The sequence below is a fragment of the Phascolarctos cinereus genome, unplaced genomic scaffold (genome assembly GCF_003287225.1).
Source record: "Phascolarctos cinereus isolate Bilbo 61053 unplaced genomic scaffold, phaCin_HiC Scaffold_5;HRSCAF=322, whole genome shotgun sequence".
Lineage (NCBI taxonomy): Eukaryota > Metazoa > Chordata > Mammalia > Diprotodontia > Phascolarctidae > Phascolarctos > Phascolarctos cinereus.
In genome coordinates, this window is record NW_027555958.1 from 288,452,986 (window position 1) to 288,475,148 (window position 22,163).

The following is a 22,163-nucleotide window of genomic DNA, read 5'->3' on the forward strand; positions in this document are numbered from 1 at the left end:
CAAGTGTTTATGTTTTTTGCAGTGAATAAGGATACCATACCACTATGATGGCAATCCTCCCTCCAACATCTCCAACTACAGTGATTGGTGGTTTTTCTTTGGCCATCATCACTAGGAAAAAACAAAATTTGGTTAGCATTTATACATCATAAGAGGAATGTACATACATACACATATATTTTATTTACTTCATAAAATGGTTTTGTCGCTGACAGTAAGATTCTCAAAGCTTCTCCATCATCAAACCCAGTGTGGCCCCAGGTTGCCAAAAGCCAGAAAAACTTACAAGGACCTCCCTAGGATCAGAGGCTCTAGAACACTTCTCAGGATGAAAAAGAATCCTGTCTACACCTTTCAGGAGAGCTCAGCTTGTTCTGCCTAAGTTTTGTGGTACTGCACACAGGAGGCAGAGGGGCTTGGGTCAACACAGGAACGGATTACTAATGTGGACCAAAGGGCAAGAGGCAAGACAACAGGAGCAGATGGAACAGAGACCAGGTTCACCTGACTGTTGGTGAGTGAAGAATAATCAATATCCTTTTTCCTAGAGTTTAAATTTCTACCCCCTCCCCCCTTTCAAAAGCCCTGCCTCAGACCAGCTGGGAGGAGAGGAAAGCTCCAGGTCTCACTGTGGCCTTCTGTCCCTGGTGTGAATTTCTAAGTTACCTGATGTAGTTTACAAATTATTTTTAAAGACCCCGTGATTTCATGCATGTAATATAGGGAGCTCCTGGTAAGGAATTTCCCCTAACAGGACAGATGAGCGTGTTCTCTGCAACTCCCATTTGAGAGCTGTTGGGAGCGCTGGGAGATAAAGTGACTTGCGATGTATCAGAGGTAGTACTTGAACCTAGGTAAGACCAGCTATCTATTATGCCACCTTGTATCCCTCAATAATGAATCACATAGACATTAGCAGTGATTCTAAATACACCTGTAAACTCATGGTCTGAGACTGAGAAAGAAAAAACTGTACCCCATCCTCTTCAGGGTCAGGGAACCTACGGCCTTGAGGTCCTATGTGGCCCTTTAGGTCTTCAAGTGTGGCCCGATTCAGTCAAAGGTGGTGGTTCCCCACCACTATTCTAGGTTTTATTGCTGGGTGGAGGTTGAGCTCATTAGAGAAAATAAGAATTTCTGAAAATTTGGGAATTTACTGAGAATGTTCCCATATATACAAACTGCCATAGAACCCAAAGCCAGAAAATTAATGAGTCAAGCCAGAAGGATTGGTGTAGTTATCCCTAATTGCATCTGTGAGGCAATGACCATACTCCAAATCACACAGCCACACTCCACAAGAACTACACTAGAATACTTAAAAAAAAAATTCTCCTAAGGGTCAAGTAACAGAATTTGAAGTTCTCCCCAAGAAAGAATCCGTTCCACGTAGGCTAACAATATGTAGAATAGAAACTAAGAGTAGAAATTTAGAATTCTGACCGTGCATAAAACAAAGATTAAGACAGAAAAATCCTTTGATTTCAAAGTTAAGTGAAATATTTTGACTATTTTCCACAGAAACCACTGAACTTTAGGGGTTCTGCTCTTACTACCAAAGAGATTATAATAGTTGAATCCAAGCCCATTTTACTCTACAGCTCAGTGAACAGAAGTCTGTTGAACTCAGATTGTAAACGAGTCAAAAAGAAACAACTATTTTATTGGTGAATTTAAGATATTTCCTAACTCCCAATTCAAGAAAAAAAAATACCAATATTAATTTTATTTCCTGTATTCTAGGACAAGAAACCCCAAAGCTCCTATACATTAATGTTATTTTCAAAAGGGAAAAGCTATCAACGGAAGCAGTTAAACTGTCTTTCCTTTAATTCTGTGTTTAAGATAAACCACACAGGTAGGTGGTTATGCTGACCTACCCGCCTCCTAAAGAGATGTGATCCTTTTTCTTGATCATTTTTTCCTCTGCAAAAAAAGAAAGAAATTGCAAGCCAGTATCTACCCATAACCACATCAAATGCCAGCAGAAGTAAAACTTTGTTCTACTATGATACAGAAAACATATCAACTTCGTGGTCAGTTTCTGCCTAAAAAAATAATCTTTTCTACTCCCCTTCAATATACAGTTTTTGAAATTCAATAACAGCGTGGGAAGCAAAAGAAAAGGTCTGTGACCAAATGTTTTCCTCCCAAAAAGCTGAATTTATCTGTGTTTTAAAGGAACACTGGACAAAATTGGTTAAGACGATTCTAAAAACTATTTAAAATAAACTTTAGAAGTGGGTAGAATAAGTGTTATATATAAAAAAGCATCAACATAACCAAAAATAAAGAAAAAAGAGTGGAGGGAACCACTAGGCATTTCACATTAAAAAAAAAATTCTCCCTAATAACTGAAACAGATATTAATAGTTTTTTTAAATGATGTGGTAAAGGATTAAAGAAATGCCATGGGCAAAAAAATACTAAACCACCAGAAGCTTTTCTTTTAAAGCTTTCTTCTATCCTGCCATTTCATTAAGAAAAACACACCATTTAAAGAACAAAGCTAATTTTGGAGTTTAAGGTAGCACTTGTAAGCCAGCCTCCAGTAAAATGTGAGTCACAGTTGGGTCCTTAGTTACCCAGAGGATCAAGAACTCTAACAAACCCATCACAGCTCCTTCACTAGAGCCAAATAAATGCTTGTTGGATTAGACTGGACGATTAAAATACCAGCTTTGCTATGTATTAGAAGATGAAGAGGAAAAAGTTTTTTCATTTCATCAACGTGGTGTATTTATAGTTTAATAGAAAACTATACCCAACAAAAGTCTGATGCTAAATAAGATAGAGAAAACACAAGACAAGAACAGACCCCTAGTTAAAACTTAATTCAAAACAGGCCACAGCGTCAGAAAAAGGCAGAATAAAAATGAATGGGCCCCAATATCACCCCCTTCTGTAAACTCAAATTTACCACTATATATATAATGAACTAGACCAGTCCACAAAAGGTTTAGTCGTGTTTTGTTTTTTTTTAATTAGAAATGACCTCTAGCCATTACTCAATAAAAAAAACTTTTAAAGGCTGTCATGGAGAAAAAGTAAAGCTCCTGGGATAAGTGGAGGTGACATTTCTATAAACATGAACATACCATTACCTAAAAATTCATTCTTTCGGCAGGACTTGTTACTAGAATAGCAACTTTTCTGAACAAAGCAATGTTCTAAGGTTAAGCAATGCCTTTCCAATCAATGACTGCCATACCTGAGACAGATCCATATTAATGGTGAAAGGCTTACATTTCTTATTCTCTCTCTCTGATGGGAACTATCTTTACATATAAGTAAGTAGAGGTTGCACTGTTAAGACTGCTATGAAGTACAACATTCCAATCTAATTTTGTATCAAATATGTGCTGCATTCAAAACCGAGTCAACGTGGCTAGTGAGCACAATATCTGAGAAGCAGATTTTGGAACAACTCTTCTTTTTAGGATGAGAATAGCCTGCCATATAACCTATCTGAAGAACAGGAACATTAGCCTTTCTTTTCCAGTGACTGTATATACATCAAGTAAAAGAAAGATTGGAAGCCTTTTATTATAGCATAGTTTGGGGCAACTAACTCTTTAAAAGAATAAAAGATCACAGTGGGTTTATAACTTCAAAAAGCAAAAGAAGAATCTCTTAAATCCAATGATAAGAACCCAAAAGGGAGAGAAGAGGAGGAGAGAAGGAGAAGAGGGAGGGGGAAGAGAGAAAGATTCAGGTAAATTTATTTAACACTAAATCAAAAGCCTCTCTAGAGCCAAACTAATGGCTGATCACATTACCAACACAGATTTGTTAAGGACAGGAATATAGGAGGAAGAGAAAAGTTATCACAAAGCTCTCAGCTGAACTATCTTTCACATGTGATAATTCTGACTCAGTCAGAGTGTTTAATATTTCAATAATCCAAAATTATATGAAATGAGGTTTAAAATAAGGCTCTCAGAATTTGAATGCAGGTTCTAAATCCAAATAAAGTGCTCTTCTACAGTGATGTCTCACGCAGGTCTACACATGTAGAAAGAAATGACAAACTATTGCCTGGCAAGAACATTTTACTAAATTTACATATGCTATTTCAAACAACTGCCTTCTTGTAGGGAGCGCAGTATCATAATAAACACATTGGTTACTTAAGTGTGTACTCATCTCACCGAAACACACCAAATAACAACTGTACTGAAGCACACTTAATTTTTGGAAAACATAACTCCACATGTTGCAAAATTATACTTTTGGGAACTTTTCAACCTGTGCAAATGTGTCAAGACATATCATCTTTAAGCTATGCTATGCTCTGGAAAGCTGGTACCTGAGTCAAACCAGTCAAAACAGAATTCCATCATGTGTAATAACCCATGTCATGTTAAGGGGGAGAAAACTTATTACCATCACCACTATGAACTTTGCTTTCTGTAAATGAATTCATTTGTATTTCCATGAAAGATTTCTCCCAGGTTGAGAATGTGTGGAGACAAATCAACGTTTACATGGCAAAAATATCAGAATGGTGGGTATTCCTTATGTTCCTGTTTCTTCCTGATTACTAAACTATCTTAAGCAGACTTAACTAAAAAGTCTATACAGACAGTTCTTGATTTACACAAAATTGCATTAGGCAAATTTGACTTTCACATAGAAAACTGTGAAAGAAATTTTCACTCCAAAAGAAAACTAAAAACAAAACACCTATGGTAACTTGACTGTATAGTACTGTGTGCTCTGTCTGCTCTTGCACTCCTCTGCTTGGTGCTTTGCAGTCTCCCACCCCTTCTCCCAACCTCCCCCCCTGCCCCAAATCTCTTCAGATGAAAGCAGAAAAGTAGAGAGATGACTGTTGTTGAATTTGTATTGGGGTGTCTTCCTGAGAGACCCTGACCTTTGCTCTCTTCCACACACCTGCCCGTCCAGCCCTTCTACATCTGCTCGAACTGTCCTTGAATCGTGTACAGCCCAACCCCCTTTGCTGTGTGGCTCCCTTCCTATATCCCTCCATTTTTACACAGAGGTCTTCGGAACAGTCCACTTATGTAAAGTGAAAACTGTCCGTAGTGTGCAAAGACGAAAAGAACAGGAGCAATATGGAATTAAAACAAAACAAAACAAAACAAAACACTAAAGAGCCTCTGAAGAGATAACTTCGCTTTCAACAAGTATCGTGGAAAAGGAAAGTCTGCCAGGGTTGTTTTTTTTTCCGTCGGTTGTTTGGTTGGTTTTTTGTGGTTTGCAAAACAACTACAAGGACTGCAAGTATTCTAAGGACAAAATAGAGTCTTTCAGCTACAATTGAAGGTTGCAATAAAAAAATGCATTCCTCTTAGTGTAATCCTTCAGACAAATCTTCAAGTTTATTTAAATCAGTGAAAGAAAGTGGAAATGAAGTGCATGGTGAAGAAACTTTTACTATTAAGTTATGGTTGGTTCAAATGATTCAAAAACTGATTTTGTAAATTTCCACTGGGTTGAAACTGATGACCAAATCTAATATGTAAATAATTATAACTGTGAATAGTGTCAACTTAAATGATGCCCACTCCATGGGATTGCTTAGTCTTAGTAATCAGGACCTTGCTATGAAAACATAAAGGCATTACTTGCCGGCTGATGTTGGACACCATGAAACAGGCTATGCCTGTTCTATACTTGCCAGAGACTAAAATATGAGTAGGAAAAAGTCACCTTGTCACTAGGCTCCAGTTTTCATTTAATACAATTCCCCTTCTTTTAAAAACTGCCCATTTTACTAAAATAAAAAACTTAAGAGTTCTAATCTTCCATTATATTATTTCATTTTAAAGTTTTGAATATCTTATCCTTAAAGTACCAAATGTTGTCTCTATTGGCTCATGTCATACCTCTTCCAAATGTATATTAGATGGTGGTAAAACCAAGGCTGCATTTATGTTAACAACAGGTTTACTGTTTCCCACTATAGGGCTACTGACAGTGATAAAACCATACAACTGGAAAGGACCATAAAGATCTTAACTCTCTCAAATCACTGAAGAGGAAACTGAGGCCCAGCAAAGTAACAACTAAAGTCTCCTGATGTCTTGGTTCAGAGCCCTTTACATAAATAATGCCTTTCAAAAGACGTAAAAACAAAGATAATCTTACAAGGCAACTCAAGACCAGGGTGTACAGTGGCATTTTTGACCATTGGAGGAGAATGACGTCCATCATCCATGTCGAGCTCTGTACACTGAGCTTCTCCATGTATTACAGCTAAACCCAGGCGAAGTCTCTCAGCATATGATTGGGCCCTAGGAGAAAACCCAAGAATACTCATGAAGAACCCTGATAATCATTTCATCAATACTGACTTGTCACCAAGAAAAACATTCCAATGAATTTTAACACCACATTAAGTGCCAACATACTCAATATTTACAAAAAAGTATGGCCTGGCCTTCAATCTGATGATATCTTATGAAGATGGTGGAGTCTTTTGGTACTACATAGGAAAACCACATTAACAGTGTTGTGGGTTTATTAATAAGCTCCGCTTAAATTCCTTTTAATGTTGTACTTTGTTCAATATTATGACACAATGACCACCCCACCCTCCCCCATGGGAAAGAGGTGAGCAATCAGAAGCATTCTGAAAACAACAACAAGAGTTGGAAAAATGCTTCTTGTTTTAGCTGCTTTCCTTTTCCTCAGAATTTTGAAGAATGTAATGCTCTCTTCAAAAGAATATAAATAATAATGATTTAAAGGGTAGAAACAGCAGGTGCCAATTTGAAAAAAGCTTCCTTACATCAACAAAACCTGACTGACTAGGGTATGAGAGCCACAGGGTTCTACTGAAGTTAGATACCAATAAAGGGAGCAACAGAGATACCTCATACATTTCTGACTTATTTACCTTTTTGCAGCATCAGGGGACTTGGCTACAATGACCGCATTTCTGTAATTTGGAATCTGGATTGAGAAGGAAAAAAAGAATAAAAAAAATGTCATTGGATATTACTAGTCACGGAATTTGATAAAAAAAAAAATCAGATGTAAAAAATCACGTGATACAAAACAAAGCAACATACTGGGACAACTAAAGAACCTTTAAAACACATTGGCCATTTAAAATCAGCCCAAAAAACCAAAAACAAAAAACCCTCCACCTTATAGTTATATCACTTGAGATAAAAATAGTCAAATTCATGGAAAGAGTAAACAGATCACCAAAGGGAATGAAAAGGCAATCCTTTTTGTCTTATAAGTAACATGATGCTATGCACATGGCTTGTTGATGGGGAGGCTTATGCCTTACTCAAATAATTAGAAGAGACCTCTGTGCGAAACATTATCTGTTCTGCCTTTTAGATGCTCAACTCCTACATCAGAAAAAGAGCAAAGTAACACAATATTTTACAGAGGACTACTATGTTTTTGCTAGTTGGCGTAAGAGGAGAGTTTTCTCACTTCTTCTTGGATATACTGAAGTAGGAAAGGTGATGCTCTAAGGTTGTCCACGGGAAAGCTGAAAAAGCCTTGTATTTCCTTTTGATGAAGATCCATAGTTATAATGTGTGTTAAACCTGAAATTTTAAAACAAAAAATTAAAATGTTCTCACCTACAAATAGCGATACACTGGACAACATCCTGTGGTCTAACTAAGGATCCCTGAGAGAAAGAGTGGCGAGTGATGCTGGCAGCTCAACAAAGGTGGCTTCAACAAGTCAGTTACACCCAGGTCCTTTAAACATCACACCTCAATCAGAATTACTGACACAAAGGATGCACCAGGCCGAACTGAGAAGCAAAATAAGTTTGCTCCTACTTAGGGTTTGTTTGAACTTGTTCCTGAAAACTCAGCAAAGAACAGAGAAGATAAAAGAAGAAATTTAAATAATGAGTCAATATATACAGAAACACTAAGAGATGTAGATGACAACAGTTTGACTAAAAGATAATTAGAAAGAATGTGAAGCAGTGCTGGAATGAATAGCAAATTGGGAAAATAAAATAGCAGAATGAAAACATCAAAAACAAAGTGATTTATAGTTTAACCATAAATTCTGTTATTTCTGCCTGTCTTGACATAGAAGATGACTGATAAACATGAAAGCAAAATAATGCTGGGAAAACAAGCTACCTTGGTAAAAGAATCAGAAATACCAGAAATATGGAATATATGGAACGAAAGAGATTTGTTTGCTTTTTTAAAAGTTCAGTTATTAACTATTAAAAGAAAGAAAAACAATTTGGACAGGAACAGAATTAGCAAATTAAGAAATGCAAATATATAAAGCCAGGCCAAAATGTAAAAAGACTAGCAGAATGACAAGACTAATATCGAAAGACTAAAATTCAAGAGAAACATGTTGGTGGAGAGAAAAAAGAAGAGTCTGTGCCAAAATTACCACTAGAAACCTATGTAAATTCTACAGAAGCCAAGCAAGGGACTAATCCTATGCAAATAACCAGCAAAGCTCACTTTCCTTTATTCTCTTTATTCATTTATCTATTCGTTCCTTTATTTATTCATATATATACATATATATATGTGTGTGTGTGTGTGTATATGTATACCTACACATACACAAACACAAAGGAGGGGAAGGGTAATGAGGAAGGTCTCACATCTGAATACCTGGTTCTGATCCACCTTCAATAATGAGAGTGCCAAAGTGAAGGAACAGGGCAGCTAGGTGGCGCAGTGGATAGAATGGCTGGGGCTGGAGTCAGGAAGACCTGAGTTCAAATCCGGCCTCAGACCAAACATTTGACATTAGCTATGTGACCCTGGGCAAGTCACTCAACCCCAATTGCCTAAAAAACAAGAACAAAGTAAAGCAATATAAAATTCTTCTATTTTTGACTGTACTTACCTGCTTTGGCTAACATGGAAGCTAGGAGCTTGCACACAATGGAACCTCTCTTTCTCATTTTGCTTTGTTTGCTATAGGGAAAGTAAGGGATGACTCCAATAATATTTCTGGCACAGGCCGTCTTGAGTGCGTAGGCCATGATCAGTAACTCCATAACAGCCGTGTTCACATCTCTAAAACATTAAAATTTGACCATTAGAATTCTTTTCATTTTTTTAAACCTGCAAAACATTCTAATTCCTGACCAATCAAAACAGCCAGATGCTAAGCTATTACATGATAATTCTTCATCTGTTCATGTGGGCTCTAAGGAAGATTCACCAGCCCTACCTACTTAGCAGTTCATGCTAAGTATTTCTGAATCTTTAACTTTACAACACGGCCACCAACCTTTGGCCCTTGGACACTATGTTTAGTTTTTTAGGACTGCTAGCGTTATTTCTAACTGTGGGCATCATTTCAGACCCCACTAGTCACTGGATTCTCTGCAAGACACCAACAGCCACCTGCTTGTACAATCCTCAGGTCTTACAGCACCTGAACTATCTTTACCAAGAACAAAAAAATAATCACCAAAAAGAAAAACGAAAATACTATCACAATTGAGCTCAAAGATCTGTTCTTTCTAAGGGATAAGCTTTATTTTTTTATTTCTAACCCTCGGATGGTAAAAGTTTGAGCTGCTGGAAGAAAAGAGAAGTGGTAGGATGTAAGAAATGTGAAGGTAGAACAAAGATCTGGAGAAACTGACTGGACATATGGTTTTTGGAATAAGAGAAAGTAAGGAGTCAGAAACAAGGTTGTGAGAACCATGATGACTAGAAGCATGGTAGTACTCTCAACACTAACAGGGAAGCCTGAAAGTGGGGAGGGTTTTTTTTGGGGGGGGAATGTAATGACATCTGTGATTCAAGACCATAATCCATGTGATTCATTCTGTCCTACTTCAAATGAAAAGAGGAGAGCAGGGCCTTCAACCAACAGTCATTGTCCTCAAGTACAGAATCCACCCTCTGCAGCCACAAAGATTATAATAAGAGAGGACAAGAAGTAGGGATGAATTTTTCCCAATAATACCCGTACATATTCAGCTAAGAAGTGGGTACTGAGTGGAGAAGGATTGAGGATAAGGGTAGATATGGTTACGTTAGAGATAAGAACTATGATTGGTTATCAAAGCAATAGTCAACCTCTAACTGGATGATCACACATACCCTAGGGTCAAACCACAGCTCCTACTTTGAATAACACCAGCATCTCATTTTTCTTCTGAATCCAAGGGAAAATCTACTTATCTACTTATTTCTTTTCTTATACAGCTTTCACTTGATACACACTCCAACCTTTAACAAAAACAAACAAAAACCACTAAACCAGACAAAGCAGAGACCAAGCCAGACAGACAGCACCTACAATATTCTGTGCCCACAGTCCCCCACCTCTTTACTGAGAGGGAGATTTGATTTATCACTTGTTCTCCAGAACTAAGATTGAACATTGCAATGAACCAGAATTCAGTTGCCATAAGCTAATGCTTTCCTCTATGCCAGTGAGTTGTATATATTATTCTTCTGGTTTACCTTGCTTCATTCTATTATCAGCTCATACAGTTTTTCCTGCGTTTCTCTGAATGCCATTTGCTACTTCTTACACTGTATTCCCTACACGTGAATGTATTCCATTCACACACCACAATTTGTTTAGTCATTCTCCAAACCACATGGTTACTACTATTTAGTTGCCACCACCAGATCATCCACCAGGGGGAAACCAACCCCAATTATACTGTAGTCCTGAATGAGAAAGTTCTCAAATCTGCTGTTACCATTTCATATACATTTTGATCTGTTCTCAAAAGGAAAAAAGGACCAAAGATAACAAAGAAATTTATATCCTGTTAACAATGATTCTGGATTGCTACTCTCTGCATAAGCTCACCCCAACTTTAATTGGTTCCACATTCAAAGGGGAGAAACACAACAAGGACCTTTTAGCATATTCCTTTCTCTACTGGTAATGTATTTTTGCCTGTTCCTTCAGACACTGCCTTACCTTTTTAGTTGATATGAGACTCTCCCTCTCCAGAGAATTCAAATTCAACAAATATTTATTATCTGTTCTTCTTGTATGTCGATTACTAGAGAAGATGCTGGAGAAAATCTAAGTTTAGATGAGTCCTTGCACTCATGGAATTTACATAAGTAACAGGAGAGGGTAAGACCCAAACACAGACAATATTACAAGGACAGTGCATCAGGGATACTAATTTCTAAGTGCACTGGGGCAGCTAGGTGGCCCACTGGATAGAATGGCTGGGGCTGGAGTCAGGAAGACCTGAGTTCAAATCCAGCCTCAGACACTAACTGTGTAACCCTGGGCAAGTCATTTAATCTTTTGCCTCAGTTTCCTCATCTGTAAAATGAGTTGGGAGAAGGAAATGGCAAACCAGTCTAGTACCCAAGAAAACCCCAAATGGGGTTATGAAGAGTCAGACACAACTGAAGTGACTGAACAACAACAAGAAAATATGCCTCAGAGAGGTATAAACAAAGTGCTATGTAAAGCTCAAGTGGAGGGGGGGTTGTTACCACAGGCACAAGACCAGACACAGGAGGTCTTGTGTTGGGCTTTATCTCATGAATTCATGAGATAGAGAGGTAAAAAAAAAAAAATTTCTAAGGGAATAGTATGAACAAAGGAGGAAGGGAAAACATAGGTACTGGAGTTAAAAATACAAAGAATGAAACAATCCCTGCTAGAAAGTAACTTATATCCTCTCTCTTTTTTTTTGCTATTTGGTTGAGGCAATCAGGGTTAAGCCCAGGGTCACACAGCTAGTAAATGTCAAGTGTCTGATTCTGGATTTGAACTCAGCTCCTCCTGACTTCAAGACCAAGCTCTATCTACTGTGCCACCTAGCTGCCCCCCAAAAGGAACTTATATTCTAAAGAGAAGACAGGTACATATACAAATATATGCCAAAAAACCCCATAAAAATCATAAATACAAAATAGCTGTCAAACTCTGAGTGAGTCAGAGATTGTAGATGTAAAAGCATTTTGTAAACCTAAAAGTGCTATAAGAATGTTAACTATTATTTTCTACTTTGTATGATGAGGATTATACTATTTACACTGCTTCACAAGACTGATACAAATTTTTTGTAAATCTGACATTTGTCACATAAATTCGAAATGTTATTTTTCTCAATTTCCCAGGCTGAAGGGTGTCAGAAGCAACAATTAGAAGACCTATAGAAAGATTATGTTTCTACCAGAGGCAGCACAGCCACAGCATCCATTAAGAGAGGAAACAAAAGTATAATACATACAAGCCCCTAAGAAGCAAGGAATAAAAAAGAATGATCAGAAATAATTAAAATAATTATGCACCAGCAAAACACAAATCAAAGGAAAAGGATGAGTGTCTATAAAAGTTTAAAAACTCAAACTAAAAAAATCAAGAGAGATTTAGCTCAATCTGGGGTTGGGGGGTGTCAAGCTATAAAGAACTGCCAAAGGAAAAAAAAAATCCACGGGCAAATGAAGTTTTTCAACTATTTTCAGAGACAGAAGGCATTCTACCAAACTCTTTTGAGGCAAATATAGTCTTGTTACTCAAACCAAGGAGAAACAAAGTAGAGAAAAAGAATTATAGAATTCACTAATGAATACTGATGCAAAAAAAAAAATTAAAATCCTCCAGACTAGAGAAATATATCTAGAAAACAAGCAATTCAGCATAACAAAGTTGGGTTCATACCAAGCATGCAAGGACAGCTCAACATGAGGAAACAATCAATAAACATCTATCAACCACCCATGTGCTAGACCTGCAGAAACAAAGACAAAAGTAACAAAGTTCCTGGCCTCCACCCAGAGTCGACATTTTGTTGGCGAGGGACATCAGACAGTCTGTTTTAGATGTTGCTTATTTTGTTTTTCTCACAAGACAAGGTTCAACCTAAAATAGGAAATAACTGTGCTGTAAAGGTAAAAGACATCTCTAAACTACAAACAAAAACCCAGACTAAGAATTCAAAAACTATAGCAGTTTGGGACCATTTAGTATGTAAAAGGGAGCAGCCTTATGAATTTCACAGAATTTCAGAGGTAAAAGGGAGTATGAAATTATCAAGCCCACAATCCCGTATGGGTAAAGAAACTGAGTTAAATGAATCACCCAAGGTCATACTGCTAGTTACCGGCTGTACCACAACCCATTCTGTGCCTCACATGTAGTAAACATGCAAATGCTTGTTAAACGTAAATATATAATTCATGCTACCGACTTGGTTCATCAAGATTAAAACCAAAAATGACATAAGAAGGCATTAAAATACTGAAAACAAATTACAGCCCATCTTGAAGGACATTGATGGATTTTGTCTCCGACATTTAACTATCAAAGCTCTTCTTAGGTGCTCAATATGGAGGACTATCAAGAGACAGGAAGTATAGAGGGAATAAGCTTTAAATTAATGTCCTATGGTACTCACCCTTAAATATCACGATTGATGCTGTTCCAGTTTTACACTAAAGAGAAATTCAGCCTAGTTACCAGCTCTTGTTATTTTAAACTTAATGTCAAGATTACTACAAATACTAACTTGTAACGGCTACAGTTTCAAGAACTCACATAGGCACAGATCAATTGCAGCATAACTTATTCTTCTAACTGCCCAAAGCAGTTCAGGAATAGCAAAATATTACTGAAATTACAGTTAAATGATTCAGGGTCTTAGAAACCTTACAGGATTTATTTGTTGAGTCATGTCTGATTTTTCAGACCACATTAAGGGGTTTTCTAGGCAAAGAGTTCACTGAAATGGTTTTTAATGTCCTTCTCTAGCGGATTAAAGAAAATAAAGGTTAAGTGATTTGCCCAAGGTCATATAACTATGTAATGAGACTGCATTTGAACTCAGATGTTCCTGACTCCAGGCCCAGTGCTCTAGCCACTGAGCCACCTAACTGCCACTTTTAGTCCAGATAAAGAAACCTTGAGGGAGAGATAGCCTTTTGAGCCCTCTACAGCATCTGGTATACTTAGAGAAGTACTTTGTTGAACTGGATCTCAATGTCAGGTGCTAAAAGAAACAAGTAATTTATACAAAGATATTCACAGTAATCCTAACAGTGGAAAATTTGGAAACACCTCATACATAATTGAGTGGCTAAGCAAAGTAACATATGCTAACGTGACCTAATACCTCATGTAACTATTAAAAATCTTTCCTTGTGTCTTCTATTTCACAGGTACTCAATGAAGAGCACATGTTCTGTCTATCCATTATTTCATGTTCTCACTAAGGGTTCTCTATTTGCTGGTCATACATTTCTTTGATGACATCTTTTATTGGCTTACTTTTAGAAGAATGTCAAGATGGTTAAGTCGCTTTATCTCCTTGATGGTCACTGAATGAGAATCTCCTATTCAAAGTATAACAGCTAAGTGAATGTTTACAGACTCTAGAAACGGTGTGATTCTTGGCACACACCATCCCTTTTCCATCACTGTATCACTGTCACTGTGGGAATGGGAAGAAGGGGCGGGGAACAGGACTGTGGACATGTTTGGTTGTTTTCTGGGTTGTAGAGGCTCAAGAATTCATCACCAAATGGCCAGCCTACAGATGATGAGCTTCTCTTGTATTTAGGGAGGTTGGTCCTTGGATAGAAGTTCTGTAAGTTTGAACCCAGAAGCAAACATGCAATTAATGTAAATAGTACAGCTTTTGGGATGGGTGCATTAAAGTTGCTTAAATTTACTTAAATGAAACCAAAACAAAAAAGATAGATACTCTGAGTACCAAACAGCTGGGAGGTCAACTAGGTACAGAAACCTATTGCATTAATTCCATTTCACTTAAATTCAACTATCAGAGGAAAAGTAATCTGGTTAAAGAACATATGGAGGTACAGGCCTTTGCCATGTTGGTTTCAGTACTCAGAAGACAGGAGGAATTAAAATATTCCTGAAATGTATAACCTGATCAAGGCCATTTAGAGACAAAAGGTCTCTAGAGACTAAGATGTATGAGACTATTTATTTCATATTTCCACCAGGGCCTAGCACAATTTTACCAAGCACCTGTGTAAAATGTTGAATGAATACATTAATCGGAAGGTAACACAACCCCCAAATTATTGATTTGAATTTTATTCCCTGATAACTTAAATACGAAAATATTCACATCTGCTCTATGATATGGGAAAAAAGCAAAAACAAAACGCTGTAAAACAGCCAACTGGAGAACAGCTAAATAAATGGCAGTATAGCAGATAGAAGAGCACTGGGGCTGGAGTCAGAAAGACCTGAGTTCAGATCCACCCTCAGACACTGGCTATGTGACCCTGGGTAAGTCACTTAATCCCTATTTGCCTCAGTGTCCTCATCTGTAAAATGGGGGTGATAACAGCATTTACCTCCCAGGGTTGTTGTAAGGATCAAATGAGATAATATTTGTAAAGGACCCTGCACATAGTAAGCAACACAAATGTTAGCTACTATTATTATCATCATTATTATTACTAATATAACAAAAATAAATATGAAAGAAACGTGGAAAGACCTATATGAAGAGATACTCAGCAAAACCAGAACTATATGCATATTGATTACAACTACATAAAATGAAAAAGCTAGAGACAATCTTTGCATCACAGGATCAAAACGATCAGAGCACGAGGGGATGTTAGGTGATCTAGTCTGGCCTCCTAAATCACTATTTAAATGTCAGCTGCTATCTTGCCCATGGGTTCTTAACCTTTTTTTTGTTTCACTGGCCTCTCTGAATAATGTTTATAAATACCGAAAACAGGATTACAATGGAACCAAATGTGTTGAAATATAGATATCAAAATATTTTGAAAACAAGTTCACTGACTTCAGGTTAAGAACCCCTGCCTCAGGGAAGGTGCTCTTTCTCCTTTATTTTGTACTTGTACTCCTAGCCCCTAGCACATAAGAAGCACTTAATAAATGCTTCAGTCAAACTGGATTTCTTCTTATTAATGACTCTTGTTTGTAATTTAAAAACTCTTTTAAAATTTAAACAACTGGTGATATATTACTGAAAATGCTGCCTTCCAGGATAAATAAAAATTAAAATGTTTTATGAGGGAAAGCATTAGATGGTATGGAGACATGACCCTGAATGGGAACAGAAATGTTGTTATCCCCAGCATGTAAATTCACACGGTGGCACCTCGCACTTGTCCAATGTGCACAGAACATCAGTGATGGTTAGAAGAAGGGTGATCTGGAGTAAGAGAGGTGAAAGAGGTGTCATTGTTTTGCTAGTTCTGAGAAAACAGAGATCCACTGATAACAGCAGGACAGACAAATGGGCACAGTATCCAACAAAAAGCCCCACAGCAGAATTCCTATAACTGAAAGGAACTGTTCAGGGAAGCAGATTTTATACTAATAAGCACACACATTACTTGAACCTAAAAATTCTATTTTGGAAGAAGTATTTACATAATACTATACAGAAGTTCCTTGAAAGGAAAGAGACATATAAGTGAGCTCTAACCTTGGTATTGTCTGTATAATGAAGATATCTTGACCACGAACAGATTCTTTTATTTCAACTCTTGTTTCTGAAAATCAAGGGAAAACATTTTAAACTCAGATAGCTTATAATTCAAATAACACAGCTAAAAGTATATTGTAAAAAGTAGGTTTTTTTAAAATCAACAAACATTTATGAAATGCCTGATATGTGCCAGGCTCTGTGCTTAAGTAGCAGAAATATAAAAAGAGGCAAAAGACAATCCCTGCTCTCAAGGAAATTACAATCTAACGAGGAGACAACATGCAAACAAATACATAAAGAGCAAGCTATATACAGGATGAATAGGAAATAATTACAGAGGGAAGGCACTAGAATTAAAGGATCGGAAAAGGCTTTCTCTAGAAGATGAGGATTTTAGTCAGGACTTATAGGAAGCCAAAGAAGTCAGTAACTGGAGCAGAGGAGGGAGAGCATTCCAGGCACAGAAGACAGAGAGAGAAAATGCCCAGAGCTGAGAGATAGGTGTATTGTTCTTGGAACAGCCAGGAGACTAGTATCACTGGATTGAAGAATACATGTTGGGGAGTAAAGAGTGAAAAAGCTGGAAAGGCAGAAAGGGGCTAGGTTATAAAGAAAGGGCTTTGAATGCCATAGCATTTTTATTTGCTCTTGGAGACAACAGGAAGCCACCAAAATTTACTGAATAGGGTGGTGACATAATCAGACCTATGTTTTAGTCTTTTTGGGGGGCCAGGCAATGAGGTTAAATGACTTGCCCAGGATCACACAGCTAGTTAAGTGTCAAGTGTCTGGTCTGAGACCAGATTTGAACTCAGGTCCTCCTGACGCCAGGGCCGGTGCTCTATCCACTGAGCCATCTAGCTGGTTCTTGACCTATGTTTTAGGAAAATCACTTTAGGGATTGAATGGAGGATGGTTTGGGGCAGGGAAGAACTGAGGCAGGCACCCACAAGCAACCTATTATAATAATCTGGGTGTGAGGTGATGAGGGCCTGCACTAGAGTGGTAGCAGTGTCAAAGAAGAGAAGGGGATGTATTTGAGACAGGTTACAAAGGTGAAATTATCAGGCCTTAGCAACAGCTTGAATATGGGGTAAGAGACAGTGATGAATCCAGGATGACTCCTAGGTGGTGGACCTAAGGGACTGGGAGGATGGTGTTGCCTCTACAGCAGCTGGGGAAGGTAAATAGCTAGGTATCTATTCTTCTTCTTCTTTTTAATTTCTTCTTGGTTTTTGAATTTTTTTCTTTTTTACTGTGAACTTAACCATCAACAAATAAAAGCATTTCAATACACAAAGAACAAGAAAAGACTGAATAAAACATCGTGAACTTGTGCTACATGGTTTTAAAAACTATACATTAACATTAACAAGGTTCTCCCCCACCCCCCCCCCAAAATTAACAAGGTAGAAATAAAGTTGCTATTTATGATGCCTTCCACACTTTCCCTCTGTATTAAAAAAATGTTTCATTGATGCTTTTTTGTATTATCTATCACTATCTAACTAACCAATGATGCCCACTACTCTCCTGAATAGAAGCCCTCACTTGTAACAAGTTTGTTGAGTTCAGCAAAACAAATCAATTCATCGGCCACAGAGGACAAGGCATATTTCATTCTAAATTTCTAGCCTATAGTTTCTATCAAAGAAGTAGGAAGCGTATTTTACCAAGAGTCTTTTTTGAATTCAATATAGTTAGTTCAATGCTTTGATCAGAGTTCTGAAAATCTTTTAAAGTTCTCTTCCTTGACAATAGTACAGATGCCAATGCATGAACTAATCTCTGAGCCTGATCATTTCACTCTGCTGCAGTACAAACAAATCATAAAGGTTTTCTGAACCCACTCATAATTCTGAATGTAATTCTATTTGACAAAATCATAATACAATTTGTTCTGCTATTCTTCAAATGACTCAAACCTATTTTGTTTCCAACAAAAATTGCTACTCTCTTTTTGAACACAATCCGTTTTTCTGCCTGTCCTTGACCTACTTGGGACATATGGCTTATAGTAGTATCCCTAGTTCAAAGGGCACGTAGTGTTTACTCACATTGGGGCACAGTTCCAAACTTTTTTCCCGAATGATTAAATTTGGAGCTCCATCAATGATAGTGTATTTATGTACCTCTTCTCTCAAAACTCCTCACAAAATGGCTAGTTTCTTTAGAGCAACACTTTCTGTAATATCAAAGAACTAGAAATAAATTATATCCATCTCCCGAGAAATGGCTAAACAAATTGTGGTAGATGGATGTAATGGCTTATTACTATACTTTAAGAAACAACAAAGATGATGAATACAGAGAAGCATGGGAAGACTTCAATGAAGCAATCAAACCAGGAAAACAATATCCACAATAATTAAAACATCAATTTGAACAAGAAATTGAAACTGAATATTGTGAAATTACAATGACTCCAGGGATATGAAAAGGTACTTCCTCCCACTTCTCTGTCTGAGAGAAGAGGACACTATAGATCCATCAGGGCAGACCTTTTTGATGTGTTGGTTAGTTTTGTTCAACTATTTTTTCCCCTTGTTATCAGGGATTGCTCTCTGGGGGTAAAAGGATGGAATGTGTTAGGAAATGTGGGTGATGTAAAAATAAAAAGATAACAAATATAACTTCACTTCTGTATTCCTCTTGTCATCTGTGCCAATATGACAGGAGGTATAACCCTGAAGTATTAATTTGTACTTCATTTGTAATTAGAGATTTGGAGTATTTTTTATATGGTTGTTGATAGCTTGCTTTTCTTCTTCTACTGAAAAAAGGAAGAGAAGTTTTCTTACATTGGAAATACACAGTAACCAATAAAAATCAGTAACATCAAAACAACCTCCTTCCATGTGGTATGCATCATAAGGCAATATAAGGGACAGGTGAGCATGGAACCTAAATCCAGGCTCTGCCAACTTACCATGTCTATGGCCTTGGTTAAGAGCTGCCCCTTGAGGGGCAGCTAGGTGGTGCAGTGGATAGAGCACCGGCCCTGAAGTCAGGAGGACCTGAGTTCAAATCCAGCCTCAGACCAACCACTTGACACATTCACTAGCTGTGTGACCCTGGGCAAGTCACTTAACCCCAAATACCTAAATTTAAAAAAAAAAGAGCTTCACCTCTCTAGACCCAGTTTCCTTACTTGTAAAATGAGGGGGGACTGGTCTTAAAAGTCTCTTCCAGCCCTAAATCTATGATCTTATTTATCCCTACAGTCAAAGAAGAAACTCTCTGTGAGCAGAACCAATAGAACGTTGTACACAATTAACAGCTACGTTGTACAATGACTAATATTGATAAACTTAATGCTTCTCAGCAATACAAAGATCTAAGACATCTCCAGAGGCCTCATTATGGAAAATGCCATCCATATCCAAAGAAAGAACTATGGAAGTTGAATTGCTATCATTTTTTTCTCTTCTGTTAAGTTTTGTTTCCTCTTTCTGATGGTTCCTCCTACTGGTTTTAATTTTTTTTTGGGGGGGGGCTAGGCAATGGGGTTAAGTGACTTGCCCAGGGTCACACAGCTAGTAAGTGCTATGTGTCTGAGGCCACATTTGAACTCAGGTCCTCCTGAATCCAGGGCCGGTGTTCCATCCACTGCACCACCTCACTGCCCCCTATTGGTTTTAATTTTTACTTACAACTTCACTAATGTGAAAATATGTTTAATAGGAATGTAAATGTATAACCTATACAGATTGTGCACTGTCTTGGGGAGGGTGGCAGGGAGGAAGGGGGAGAAAAATTTTAAACTCAAAAGCATATGGAAGTCATTGTTGATAAATCAAAACAAATTAATAAAATTTTTTAAAAAAGAAGAAATTATCTGTATGCAAAAGATTCTAAGTGGCTTCTGAAAAATGTTGGATAACAAAACTTTACTAAACTAAGCTAAGTTAGTGAATAAAGGCAAAATTCTCACCTCCATTTGTCTCCTGGTATACAACAGACTTTCCCAACTCAGCACCAAGACGCCTGCAGGAGGAAAAAAACGGAGATTAATAATTTTTCTGGTTTTTTTTCCTTCTAGAGTTGTGTAGTCACCATAATTGTACAACATTCGTTTCTTTTTCTGTTCTTTCCATTTACATTGTTACTTATTGAGGGCATTATTTTCCTGGCTCTAATTACTATACATCATTTCATGTCTTCCTATGCTTCTTTGAATCTTTCCTAATTTATGGCTTAATATGGTACAATAATATTCCATTACATTTTTGTACCACCTTTCTTACATCATTCCCCAGTCGATAAGTATCTATTTGTATCTAGTTCTTTGCTATCACTAAAGAACTGCTATGAGTATTTTGGTGTATATGTGAGTTTTATTTCTATTTTTAACTTCCTTGGGGTATGTGCCTACAGCAGTATTTCTGAGTCAGAGTATAGACAATTTAGGCATTTATGCTACAGTCCAACAGTATGTCTATAATATTTGTATTTTCCCATCTGATGTATAGGAGGGTAGAATAAAATAAGCAAGCTACTTCCAGGTAAGACTTAGAATTAACACTGATTTTGTTGCTAGATGTACCCTAAGAACAAGTCCTGGAGAACAAAACTGCTTTTCCATTCAATATTTTGAACGGGAAACACAAGAACCAGACATGGATGAGCTTCGAGAATTTGGCCTCTAATTCCAGATAAGAGATGTAATGTAAAGGGTTATAGATGAACCAAATTATCTTACACACCTTACTAAGAAAGAGGTAAAAAGGACCCCAGATGAAGCAATGATTAAGAAAAAAAAAAGCCAACAGAAAAACCCAGAATAACAGACAAAACAGAAGCCAGTTTTTCCACCCAGTTCAGAACTTCAAAAAAAGGAGCCAGAAACTGGCAGAGGTTGGAACGGGGTAGGTACTAGAGAAGCCAGCGCAGTCTGATAAAACAGGCTTGAAGCCTGTAGGCTCTGGGAGGAGTTGCATCAGAGAAAGCAGTACACGCCCCAGCAAATAGGCCAAAAGTCACTAAGTGCTGAAAGGTAGAGTCTGCAAGGAAAACCTGCCTAAATTACAGTAAACACGCTTAGAGCCTGCAGGCAATGGGAGAATGATCCCAGAGAAGCCAGCACGAGCTCAGATAAAAAAGACTGATGCCAGCAGACAAACTGAATGAGGATGCCCCAGAAAGAGGTCTCAGATCAGCCTGAGCAATCTCCAGTAAAGGAGACATGATGCCAGATTTCAGTCCTGGCCTGTCAGAAAAGAGGAGGAAAGAGCCAGTCTCCACAGGTCACTAACAAGAGAGAAAGGGCAGAACGGCAGTGGTATCCAAAATATAGATTACAGATGGGACAGGGTCAAAAAGAGTGTACCCAACACATCCAACTAAAGTCCAAGAGGTAAAACCTGAAGAGAATAGATAAGATGTACAAGTAAAAGCTGAGTTTCAAAGAAAAAAAATTATTCATAAGGACTTTAAGAGTGCCAGGAAGGAACAAAGATACAAAAATGAAACGTTAGAGAAAAACTGGGAAGAGAATAAATAGATAAAAACTTATCCAAATAGTAGGCATTCTGAAAAATGGAGCACTCAAAACTCAAAAACTCCATGAAATAGCAAAAATATGAGAAAAAATTCACTTATCAGAGCACAGGATCCTGGCAATAGAAATCAAGTTCTTTTGGAAGAAGGATGAGGGTGGCCAAACTATCTAGAAGAGAAGATTTAAGAACCATCAAACTCCCTGAAAACTAAGGTCAAACAAAAACAAAACACAAATACCATATTTCAAGAACTACCGAATTTTCAAAACTGCCCAGATATTGGGCGAAGT

General features: G+C 37.5%; 1 protein-coding gene across 3 annotated transcripts in view; it reads right to left on the reverse strand.

Annotated features, from left to right (window-relative positions):
• Positions 1-22,163, reverse strand: part of PRPSAP1 (phosphoribosyl pyrophosphate synthetase associated protein 1) — a 37,390-nt gene that overhangs the window by 4,573 nt on the left and 10,654 nt on the right. For 2 of the 3 annotated variants that reach the window (XM_021002489.2, XM_021002490.2), the window contains 7 exons: positions 20,307-20,359; positions 16,370-16,436; positions 8,830-9,002; positions 7,420-7,535; positions 6,866-6,921; positions 6,115-6,260; positions 41-111 (listed from right to left, as the gene is read on the reverse strand). In XM_021002489.2, the coding sequence (XP_020858148.1) occupies positions 41-111; positions 6,115-6,260; positions 6,866-6,921; positions 7,420-7,535; positions 8,830-9,002; positions 16,370-16,436; positions 20,307-20,359 (682 nt within the window). Of the gene's footprint in view, positions 1-40; positions 112-6,114; positions 6,261-6,865; positions 6,922-7,419; positions 7,536-8,829; positions 9,003-10,881; positions 11,878-16,369; positions 16,437-20,306; positions 20,360-22,163 lie in introns of those variants that run through there. The other variant, XM_078155928.1, reaches the window with a different exon arrangement.